Source organism: Myotis daubentonii, chromosome 12 (assembly GCF_963259705.1).
Source record: "Myotis daubentonii chromosome 12, mMyoDau2.1, whole genome shotgun sequence".
Taxonomy (NCBI): domain Eukaryota; kingdom Metazoa; phylum Chordata; class Mammalia; order Chiroptera; family Vespertilionidae; genus Myotis; species Myotis daubentonii.
The window spans coordinates 52785878-52798783 of record NC_081851.1 but is presented as its reverse complement, the minus strand read 5'-3'; the positions used below and the strand labels follow the sequence as shown (position 1 = coordinate 52798783).

The following is a 12906-nucleotide window of genomic DNA, read 5'->3' as shown; positions in this document are numbered from 1 at the left end:
TCAAAAAACAAAATGTAAAACTTGTATTTATAATATGTTGACATGATACTACTTTGGATAGATTGAGTTAAATGAAATATATTAAAAGTTCACTCATCTGATTTTTCTTTTCCTTTTTGATGTGACTACTAGAAAATTTAAAATTATACACAGGGATCACATTATATTTATATTACATAGTGCTGATTGAGAGATATTTCTGGAATTTGGTGAGAAACATAAGGTCATAAAAGTAAGTGTGGGGACCATGTCAGGTTTTTAATCTGTAGTTGTGTAGATGCACATGAGCTTTGGCGACAATGAGTTCAGTTTTTAATGTGATAAATCTGAGGTGCTCATGAGCCATTCGGAGGGAGACACTCGGTAAGCCCTTGGAGATGCTGCTCTGACGATCAGAGGGGCAGTCAGGGCTGGAGATGTGTATTTGGGAGTGAGCAGTCTTCACTTGCTAGCTGAAATTCAGAGTACTATTTTAGGAATATTAAGATTAACTTATTTTCACAGACAAAAAGGCCTAATGATTGCATTTTGATCTTTGACCAAGAGCTTTTCTGGCCTGTCAATCTTGTATGGCCACTCCCTGCTGGGCAGGAAGGCTCTGAGGAGTAGGTTCAGGAGGAAGTGTTTTCCTTGATGGGAAGAGCCCACCAGGAAAGGGTCTCCTCAGAGGCCTAACCGCTGTGTGCTCTCCCAGCGCTAAGCTTTGCCGGCAGAGGTTAGACAGCTCATCCTGCTCCTCTCCAGGAGGGCAGAGGCCTCCTCTGTCTCGGTGACCTAAGAATTCCCAGGTGCAGCATACTGCCTCCTGTGGGAATCCAGAATGAGTCAACCCAAGATGAGCCTCTGTGGTATAGAGATTGTTTTGAGCTAAAGGCAGCTTTAGCTGCAGGCTCAAGAGAAACTTCTACCTCTCCTCCTTGACTACCTGGAAGAACTTGAATTGGGGGCCTTGCCCCAAATGGGAGATTAGCAGAGAGAACCCCTTTTGACCAATCTACAGGGCTGAACAAACTTCTATTTACTAAACATCTGCTCTTGTTGTCATCCTGCAATGACCCTCAAGTCACCTTACCTCATCCCTAGCTCAGAATGTCCTGCATAACTAGACCCCCCCTTTCTATCTCTGAACCTCTCTTTATGCGGGGTGTCTGAGTCACATCTCATGTATGTGGGGTTCCCATACATATGTATTAGATTTTATTTTCTTATGCTAATCTGTCTGATGTCTATTTTATTATTAGAGCAGCCCGAAGAAAATTGAGGGTAGAGGAAAGTGTGTCCCTCCCCCACACTCCTAATACAAGCTCCTAAAGACAACACAAATTACATATCAAAGCTCTGAAAATGTTTGTTTTCATCAATAATTTTCTCAGGCCCAGTGAAAATTATCTCCAGTTCTTTGCTCCCGATTTAAAATATGGATTATCTATGCCTATTGTTAACTTGAGTGTTCCCTTGTATGTTCACCCAAATCATTTCCTTCCTTTGTTAAAATGAACTGCCTATGTCCAAAGTGCCCCAACAATAGCTCTACTAGGGCTTCAATGTCATAGTGCCCTTTTCATCTTGTTTCCTGATCTTTGGCTGATATGTTTGCTATGCTGTTTGAATATTTTATCTACTATTCTCACGCTTTTTGCTTATGGCTTTTTGCTTATGGCTTTTGGTGTTTTGTGCAATAAAAAAAAAAAAAAGTTTTCCTGATCAGTGTACCAATGATTCTAGTATGCATTCCCCAAACCAGTTTGTAATCCTCAAGCAATGTCTTCATTACTCTTTTTCCATCAAACCATGTTATGTTTAAACTTCTGCAAAGCCAGCATCTTTTATAACCTATGAGCATATGCTTCCATTGTTGATCATAATTTCTTCCTAAGACATGTAAACTCTGACTGGATCATAAGAATGAACATATCAGATATGTTCTGAGAATGGGAGAACTTAATCATGTCTTCTCCTGGGAATCTCTGAATAACCTAGCTCAGATGCTTCTGGATAACTGAGCCTGTGCAACATTATAAATGCTTGCTGTTTTGAGCTGCTAAATTGTGGGGACATTTCTTCACAGAAAAAGACAACTAATATAGTATGAACTACATTACAGGTGATCAATAATAATGTCTTGACTTGACCAAAGGAGATATTTCTTGAAGGCAGTTTTTGAAAAATAATAGCTACAGAAGAAGTGATGGTATATTCAGTAGCTAGAAATGATTCGACAAAGTCTTTTGTTTTAATAGCATTGCAAAGAACATTTGGTACTGTAAGCCAACTCTGGATAACTTAGAATTGGTGTGAAGCTATTCTGTAAAGTCGCTTGGAGTCCACCATAAAGCAATGGATCAAGAAGAGTAGTAATCGTAGATTGGAGCAGAATCTAAGATTTTCTCTATCTAGGTACTGCCCTGGGCATTGTTTCAACAGCTCTTTCCAAAAGATTCTGAGTTCTAGGCTTCTTTCTCTTAGCTCAAGAAGCTCTAAGCTCCACAGGCCATGAGAACACCCAATACTTAGAGAGATTGATGACTAAGCAGAATCTAGATAGTGAGAGAGAACGAGAAGACATCTCCTGGGTAGAATTAGAATAGTGAAAGGGCAAGAAGTTCATTTTTAGAAGGAATTAACAAATTTCACTGGAGTGGGAAGGTAAGTATAGAATTATGAGAAAATGGACTGAAAAGGGAAATTAAGATTAGAATATTGAAGACATGAAACGTTAGGCATAGAACTGGCATTTATCTGTACATAATTGGGAAGCATCCTGTGTTTTAACAGAGGAATAACAGAATCAAAGAAGCATTTTAGCAATTTAATTTGACATAAGTATATAAAATGGATTGGAAAGTATTCAGAATAGAGACAGGAAGATAAGTGCCTAAGTAATAAGTACATGAACTGAGAAGGTTCAGGTAGAGATAGTCGTTTTGATTCTCTATTCAATTTCACAGTGAAAGAATTTCAGAGGAGGAAATAATTCTTGAAATCTAGAAACCAAATTCCTGGAGTTATTGTTGCAACAAAGGTGAATTAGAAAATGAGAACGTGATTAACTTCCAAGGGTAAATGAGGAGTTTGTATTGATGCATATAACCCTACCCCTCTGTCATATAGAGACTGTATCAAGGTATCTGGATAGCACGTCAGCCAATAGAAATGTGACCATCATTCCTCCCATTTTCTCCAAAGATAACTTGTATCCTTCATATGTTAAAAGCTTGGACAAGAATTTTACAAAACATGTTGGAAAGAATGTATTTTAGCTTTCTTTTAAAATTCTAGTCAGAGGTCACATATTCTCTAATTCATGTAAGAAACAGAAAAACAAAATCATATAAAATATCTGTAATACTGTCAACAACAAAAAAGTGGAAGAGAAAGCTCTCAAAAATACCTATTGCATATTATTTACAGGATTGAATTTAAAGATTATATGGCAAAGTAGAACTCCTAAAATATGGGAATCTGTTGGTTAAAGAGAATAGCTCTTTAGAACATAATTTGCAAGAAAAGTCTGTGAGGGAATAATTGGGTTTTATCTTGTTGATATAGATGTGAACCCATGTCTAATTATTGACTTTAAAATGTGTGGGGGTTTTTTAAAATTTCATTGTAATACAGAGTTAAGATAAATAGTACAAAATGTAGACAGACAGAGAGAGGTAAGAAATATTTGACATGTCACCAATATTGATAAGTTATTTTGGGACATGAAATATTTACTATAAATACACTATCCTTCTAGCCTAAACTAAACCTGCTGATCAAAAGGTGTATTTCTAAATCAAAATCAATTAAGAGCTTGTTGTAAAAATAAGGCTTCCAGCTCGGCAAAGTACAAAGAAGAAGCACTTAAGGCAAATATGTAGAACAATTTACTGATCAAATTTGCAATGCTCTTTCATGCTCCCAAGATGAAAGAATTTCAAAAAACACTTTTTTACTTATTCTCTCCTCTAACCTCCACACATTTCCTCTGGTCAGAACCAATAACATGTTAATATTCCTGGCAGTGAATGAGCACATATTTCCAGTGGCTTTCTTCTGTCAATCAGAGAAAGGGTAAGTAACTTCCAATTAGCATTACCAGACTAATATATAGGAGATGTTTTCTCTAGAGCAAGCATGTCAAACTCAAAGGCTAACAAGGGCCAAATAAATGCGGCATGTGGCCCGTGGGCCAGGAGTTTGACATGCTTGCTCTAGAGTGACATTGGTAAAATTTCTAAATATACCTTAGGAAATATGAAAAATGAATTTAATTTTTTATTGAATCTAAAAATTATTTTATTCAGTGTTGATTAATACTCAACATTACTAATTTAAATGTATATAACACTTTATGGTTCACAAATCAAAAATTATTTTATTTAGTGTTAATACTCAACATTATTAATTTAAATGTATATAACACTTTATGATTACAAACCTCTTTTTATTCTCTATCTCAAAAACCTATAATTTTTCCCTGTTCTTGCAAATACTATGCAGATAAGAAATTTAACTGCAAGGAGAAGAAATGGAAATACTATGATGGAGGGAAAATCAAGAAAAATTAGTCACTTTGGGACAAAGTTATGTTTACTATACATAATCTAAGCTACCTAGTGAACAGAATCCCATGTGGCTGTCCAAAAAATATTAGTTGAAATAAGTACTAAGTAGTAAGCTGGTTTATTTTTGTACCCACAGGGACTAACAAAGATATGGGCCATGCTCAGAAAATCTTTCCAAACAGCCTTCTAGCATGTACCAAAATAAGTAATGAAAAGCCACATTTCTATATTATATTATTTTTCTTATTAGTCATCATTATTATATATTATTTCCTGTACCATCAGAAAGCTTATTTCTATTTAAAAAACATGGATGGATATTAAATGAGTAGAGAGTAATTTATGATAAAAGTGAATTACAATAAATAACGTGATTAGTAAGGCAAGATAATCATTTATCAAAAAATTGTTTCTCAAAATACACTTTCTTTAAATCAGGGATGGAGAACCTGTCTTCTGCCCAGGGCCATTTAAATATTTATAACATCATCCCAGGGTCATACAAAATTATCAACTTAACAATTAGCCTGCTATATTTGGTCAAACATTTAATTAACTCACCCTTAATGTCTTGGCAGGGAAAGACCATATGATTTCTAAGGCCTTCTATGGCCTGGGACTTGCTATTCCCCATCCCTGCATTAAATAATCAACTACCATAATTATTTCTTAGGTAAAGATTCAGAAAACAATATCAATAAAATATGCAACCTTTCAAAAATCTGTGGCTATTGCTCACTCTTTTTATATTATAAACAAGAAATCATCCTTTATCAGAGTTATATAGAAATTAAACTTCATCTGTAACTTCACTTTGATTATAGAAAAGTTGAGTCTATACTGAGCCTAAGCCATAATATTTTGAATATATCATTCATTACTTCATTTACTATTTCAGAAAACATTTATTGAGCACTTGTTTCCTAAGCACTATGCTAATTAATTGTTCTTTACTTCATGCCCTTACCTTTTCATAATCCACTTCTGAAACCTTACAAATTTCAATAGTAATATCATATGGCTCTGAGGGTAACAGTAGCAATATTAATACAACCAAAAAAATCTATCTATATAAATCTATCTATATAAATCTATCGACTAGGCCACCTGAGTAACAAAATAATTTTATTATAAGTTATTATATTTTAGAATACAGTTAATTGAAATTTAAATATGATTATATTTTCCAGTAAAATCAAACATCATTTTGAAAAAATAATAAGATCATTAACAATGTCAAATATTCACATCTTCATTGACATTATATGCCAATCAAGTTTTAAAAGTTAATTAAATGGCATTATACATTTTGGCAAGACTGGAGTATCTTATAATGTGTTCTATCAACTTTCCATCTTATTGTTTAATTCTATTAATTATTGAGGGAAATACCATTTTTATAAAAAAATCAGTACATGGTTTATACATGGTTGGCCTTGAAGGTTTACAAATATTTTTATGGCAGTTAAATAGATACTTTAAATTTCTAACTTTTATAGATAATGACATAAAACATATCATCTATGATTTGTTTCATTTTTAAGTGAGTTATATTCATAACACAAAGTCAAACAACAATAGTCTATACTTCTACAAATCTGTTTTCCTTTTAAATTCCCAATCTTGAAAAAAGCAGAAGAAATGATTTGGAGAAAATCAAGATAAATTCAAAGGTACCTAAATAACCTCATAAAGTAGCCTCTGAATATTCCCAAATCTAAGTATCATTATTAAGAATACTTTTGCTTCTGTCACTGGAAAACATCAATTATGGTCCTTATACCTTTCATTTCCTTTCCTTCCCTTCTTTCATCCTTCCTTGCCCCCTTCCTCAGTCTCTCCCTTTCTCTCCCTCCTCTCTACCTCTCTGTCTTTGCTTTTTAAATATCTAATTGCTCTTTCTCTTCCTATTGCATGTGCCCAACATTATGGGAAGGAGAGGTAAACTTCTGTGGTTAAAAGAAAAACACCAGCCTTGTGTTAATTTTCATGGTATGTTCAAAATGTAGAAATAAGTGACTTGTCTCCATGAAAGCAACATGCTAAGTCTTAACTTGTAGGCAATGAGAGAAAAAGGGGTGAGATAGAAAGTTTTCATTGGCCAGATTTAGGCTAAAACTGGGTATGAGTAGTTGGTGCAGGAGTGAACAGGGCTTACCAATCAGGACGTTTGGTAAGCTCCAGGGAACCAACGTCCATTTTCCACTTCCTAGTCAAGGACATGCTCTCAAATCAAGGGAGAGTTTGAAGATAGCAAATTCAACAGGAAGGGTATCTAGAGGCAGACACTGAGTTCAAAGCGATTGGCTAGGCAAGACCATGAGAGGAGGGTCAGAAAGGAGGCCAGCAAAGGAGCTGTGGAAGGTACTGGGACTGGTATGAACAGAAAGTCAATCCATTCTGCATGATGATTGTAAGCCCGCATCTGAGCAGAATTGGAAAGAAAAACCTATTCTTGTAGACTAAAACTCTTTGACCATAAAACGAACAACAGTGGGTGTGTAATTTAATAACATGGCCCCTTACGACTCGAGAGTGATCACTGTAGAACCTTTTCGCAGGGTAAATGTGTAATTGGTTCTAGATCAATAAGCAATTTCTATCAGGAGCAAAAGCTCTTGTTTCCACTTTTATTTATTTATTTTTTGAAGTAGCAGGGCTCTTAAATCAGAATGGAGCAAATACATTTGGGAAGTTGAGATTATGCTAAACAGCAAGAATCCTTACTGCACTAGTTAAGTTTATCTCAACTGATCATTTATTTATGACACCATAAAAATCCAGATGCTTTCAGTTTTGATTGTTAGATATTTGCTGAAAGGCAGCTGAAATTACTTTCCCAGAGTCCCATTTTTAAAAAATATATATTTTATTGATTTTTTACAGAAAGGAAGGGAGAGGAATAGAGAGTTAGAAACATCGATGAGAGAAACATCAATCAGCTGCCTCCTACACACCCCCTACTGGGGATGTGCCCGCAGCCAAGGTATATGCCCTTGACTGGAATCGAACCTGGGACCCTTGAGTCTGAAGGCCGACGCTCTATCCATTGAGCCAAATCGGTTAGGGCCCCAGAGTCCCATTTTTGACAACTGCATTTTGAATGAAAAATTTACAACCGTAAATTTAAAACAGTTCAATAATGGTCATGCTGAAGTGTTTTGTTTTGTTTTCTTTCCAACATTAACAATGAATTCAGCTCCTGGTGGTCAGTGTAAACCCCCTACTCAGTGTATTTGAAATTCTATAAGTATAATAGAAAACTAAGATTAAGAAAATAAACAAACTCCTAGATACTGAGAACAAACTGATAGTTGCCAGATGGGAGGGCAGAGGAGGGTGAGATCTGTCTGAAAAAAGTGAAGCGATTAAGAAGTACAAACTGGCAGTTACAAAATAGTCACGAGGATGTAAATTACACAATAGGAAATATAGTCAATATTGTAATAACTATATCTGGTGTCACGTGGGTACAACACTTATTAGGGATGATCATCTGATAAGTTACATAAATGTCTAATCACTATGATGTATACCTAAAACTAGTAAAATATTGAATGTCAACTGTAACTAATAAATAAAAATTAATGAAAATAAATGAATAAAATGTTGAAAATTAAGGTCCTATAGAAGTCCATGATAACATATTTTCGTGTTTGGTGATTTTCCTAACATTTAAGGATGAATGCCTAAGGGGAAGAACATGTTGACCTAATCAAATATCCTTTGAGGCGCAGGTAGTGGTAAAGGAAGAACTTATAGGGATAGACAAAAACAAAACCAACTTACATGATCGCATGAGGCAGAAGAGATAAACTATACCTCAAGGATTAAAAGGGGGATGAAGAGATTTATATCCTTCTGGACCCTCCCAGGAGATACGTTAGACCAAGAACTATAATGATAAGAACCCTTGACAGTTTTTAAATATGTGACATGGTTCTTATTTTGACATATCAGGAAAACATTAACATCTCTAAACAATGAAAGCCTGCCTGTGCTTCTTTGCAAATATTGCAAGGAAATGAGGAGATGCAAAATTACAACCGTACAAATAGGTAACAATGCAGAGAGGTAGGGAAGAGTTCCCCAGCTCTACTCTGTGATGGCAACGTTAAAAGATAAAGAAAGCTTTTCATTTATAAACTATTCTTTGCTATGTACTATGTGCTGACTAAATTCTTGTGGGAGGCTTAGAGATTGGAGAAAAAGGAAAGGTCCCAGGCTATAAAAGGCATTGTATTTTCATGACACTTATGTATTAAAAATAAGTGTAAGATAGCACAGAAACAATGTTTTTGCCATTTTCTTTCACTGCCCCGAATACCTTTAAAGTTTCCTTTTCTCCCATCCATGGCATGTAACTTCAGACCATTCCCTATCCAGGCTGGAAAAGACATAAGGACACTGGATCCATCTCTTTTGATGTCACCAGTATTATAACCCCTGGCTTCCAGCCAGAAGAAACGACATCTACAGGGCTGCCTAAAGGCACTAAAACACAAAGAAAATAAACCTTTGTAGACAGATTACTGAGAGGAATTCACACTTAAAACAAAAGCACAATGTTTTCTATTATGAAGAACATTTTTTATCAATTACAATGGTAATAGGTATAAGACTTTATTACTCTTGAATGTATTTATATTTTCTGTACCAAAAGTTCTGGTTGCTGGGGAGAGAAACTTAAAACCAACAAACTAATTACAAGTCACTTACCAAACAAGCAAACAAAACCCTAACAGTGAAAAGCAAAGCTGAATCTTATTTTTAAAGTACTTACTATATGCAGCTCTAGGTAGTCCCCCAGGCCAGAAGAACTGTCCACACGCACCAATACAGCTTCTTTCTGAACAGTGCTAAACCCTATGGCCAGTCTGTCTGCTCGTGTACTTGGCCGGTCATTAGGAGGCCACTTATATGTGATTTGTCCACCACCTTTGCTAAAGATATACGTTGTCCCAGCTGGAAAACAAACAAACAAAAAAACAATTAGTCCAAACATGTGAGATATACCTTTTCCCATAGTTGTTAGGCTGACATATCAGTAAAGTATTAAATTTATATTATGACCACATTAAAAACAAACAAACAAAAACTTTGGCAAAGCAAATAAGCAAATAGCAGATTTCAATCACACATTCTCAAGTAGAAGATTTGTTGTATTTTTTTAAAAGAAATATCATGGCAGCTCAGTTTTTAATACACTCATTAAATCTCCCAGCAGGTGTTTCAGAACAAACGGGAGATTATTGCTTTTTCAAAGGAGTTGGACAAACGTAGAATGTAATGGGGTTTTATTTCTTTCTGCCAGTTTTTAAGAAATAGTGTAGTAGGAAACATTGACTTTGGACGCTTGTGAAAGGAGCAGAAACATATATCAACTTGGTCTTGAAACAAGGGCTGCATGCAGATGTGACCGGGCCATGCAGCACAGAGAAGCAAATTGCAACAAATACGCTGCGAATCAACTTTTATGGGGAACGTGTCTGTTCACATATGACAGATGATAACTAATGGATGAACAGCCGTAAGCCCCAGTGGTCATGTCAAGAAAATACAGATATTAGATCCCATCCATAGAAGTCAAGTCTTATTTAACAAGCAACATCTAGTAGCTGTCACACTACCCAGCATCATGGAAAGGCCCATTCTTTTTCCCCCACAAAGTGAATACTAGTCTTGCAGCACTAAGAATAATGTCAGCCACATGTGGTGAATGTTCAGACTTTACTTTCTGGTAGTTATGTCAGTAAATTATCCATCTTACTTTAAAAACAGGTGTGTGTTTTTTGCTTGGTTTTGTTTTTTTTCTAACAGGTTTACCAAGAATCCAAGGCATTAAAGTCTTTTTTATCTTTGCTCCCCTGGACTTTATCTCACTGGGTGCAATAAAATCAATTGTTTCAGTCAGGATAATTGGAAGAGATATGCAAAGATATATACGATGCAAAGGAGATCTTCCTCCACACACAGAAGTATTTATTGTTACCACAGGAACAGAACATAGGGTACAATTTATAGAGGGATGTGTAGCCTTCCAACAACAAAAAATGCCACTACATATTTAATGTGCACCTACTATGTGCTGAACATGATAAGGAGAGCAGTAAGAGTGAATATTAAAATTTAGGCCACGAAACATCTTGTGTCTATGGAAAAATAGCTTCTGCCAAGAGAAAGCCTTCTGTGTAAAAGTCGTATGTTCATCGGTATGTTTTCAAGATATCTGCCTATTAAATTTCTACGATTACCAAATTTACCAATTAAATGAAGCTGACAATATCACACTCATGTATATTTAATTAAATGGCTAAAAATATCAATTTTTTCCTTTAGTGTATTGTGGAGCCAGCTTTTCTCTGCATTATGTCTAAGTCATTTCCATGGTCCAGTGGTCGGCAAACTGCAGCCCGCGAACCACATGCGGCTCCTTGGCCCCTTGAGTGTGGCTCTTCCACAAAATACCACGTGCGGGTGTGCGTACAGTGCGATTGAAACTTCGTGGCCCATGCTCAGAAGTCAGCATTTTGTGGAAGAGCCGGTATTTTGTGGAAGAGCCACACTCAAAAGGCCAAAGAGCCGCATGTGGCTCGTGAGCCGCAGTTTGCCGACCACTGGACCCTTGGGAAACTTGAAGCACTGTGCACTCTGCCGGCCATGCCTGACTGCTTTAAAATGCCTTGGTACATGGTCCTGACCCAAGAAGCGTGTTAGTACGATATTGAATGTAAAAGTGAAAGAACAGAAATTTGTGGAAAATGCAACAGAAGAGAGGCTGTGCATGTCTCCATTGCATTTTTTGGATACTAATAAATAAACGTAGTTTCTGTCTCTCATGTGAGAATAGGTAGGTTATATTTAAAGGCACTAGCCCCTGTGCAAGCGAAGAAAGTTCAGAATATACAGATCTGTGTACCAGGAACGCCAGAGCCTTCAGGACCAGTAGAAGACTGTTCATCTGGATATTAACAAGGAAGCACTATTTGATCAGTATTTTCCTGCTTGGTAATTTTTGTAGGTGATTAAGTGTTCCATGCTTCAGTAACGCCTACATCGATAAAAATAGGACAAGAACATTCAAAAGTGAAGATTTCTTTAAAACGCAGATGTGGAGATGTGGTGACCTCTGAATGCTGGTACCTAATTTTATTTTCTCCCTTTTAGCTAACTTTGTTCTCTAATGACTACGCATTTCATGTGAAGTAAGAAAAACATTCAAAACCAGAGATGCTACTTGATAATATAAAATGTATGAGAATCCAGGTGTTTCTCAGACTCATGCAAGGAAGGCAGTGTTGCAAAGCAGCAAATACCTTACATTATCTTACAACAATTTTTCTTTTATTTTCTACTTCTGCCTTGAAAGTAAGGCCAGCATTGCTCCCCTGTTGTATTTGAGGAATTTTAGCCATAAGGATTGGCTTGTTATCTCATGTTGCAAACTTGGTTACCTAGCAGACCTGTAGGAATCCTAGTATCCAGGCTCTGACTCCGTGTGGGATTTTTTTTTTTAATTACAGAAATGTTTCTGTTATGATAACAAGACGGTCAAAAAAAAGTTAATTGGATATGTCAGTCTGAATTTATCAAGGCCAACTGTTATCATATTCTAATGTCTCATATCCATAAAGTGACATTTGCACTTCATGATCATATACTGTCCTTTCACCCCACAATGCTTTCAGAAAAGAAAAAAAAAGTCACATATAAATGTGAAATGACAGGACATTTAATATATGTAGGTTAACGTTTGGTTTAGGGTACACTTTCCAAACTTATGGAACTATGAAAGTTTCTCGTTGCTCAGTTACAGGACTTGAGGATAATAATTTAAAGTCTTATATTTTCAGCAAGATAAATGTCACAACACAAATATCATTACTCAAGATTTGATTTCAACCTTTCCCAATCAGTGTTACAGCTTGGCCACTAGCATGCTATTAGCTACTCTGTCCTCCTTACAATGACTTTCCAATTCTTTAGGTTTCGTCCAAACAAAGCAAAAGCAGTTGTGCTACCCTGGGTCAAACAATACAATTATTTCTAGTGTCCTTTTTCTCCAGATAACTCTGAAAGGCAATCTCTCTTCCTTTTTCTTCTGTATGCACAACAATACATGAACTGTACTCATCGGCACGGTTCCATAATAAGCAAAGGAATTAGCCATGACACAGTTCTCTCCTACCAACCTCTTGTAAGCATCTTGGCTTCCTTTTTTGCATCAAAGTCTACAAAAATCTCTGTGCTCTTAAAGCCCTCATTCCATCAAGATAAAAAATTGCCATATACTCTCCATTTTGGTAACCTTGAGAATATGAGCATATTCCAACAGTAAAATATAGTGGGTCAG

At 36.0% G+C, this 12906-nt stretch overlaps 1 protein-coding gene across 15 annotated transcripts in view; it reads right to left on the bottom strand.

The window, feature by feature from the left end:
- NRXN1 (neurexin 1) overlaps positions 1–12906 on the bottom strand; it is a 1007877-nt gene that overhangs the window by 278932 nt on the left and 716039 nt on the right. For all 15 annotated transcript variants that reach the window (XM_059659869.1, XM_059659870.1, XM_059659871.1 and 12 more), the window contains one exon: positions 9337–9518. In XM_059659869.1, coding sequence (XP_059515852.1) covers positions 9337–9518 — 182 coding nt within the window. The remainder of the gene's footprint in view (positions 1–9336; positions 9519–12906) is intronic.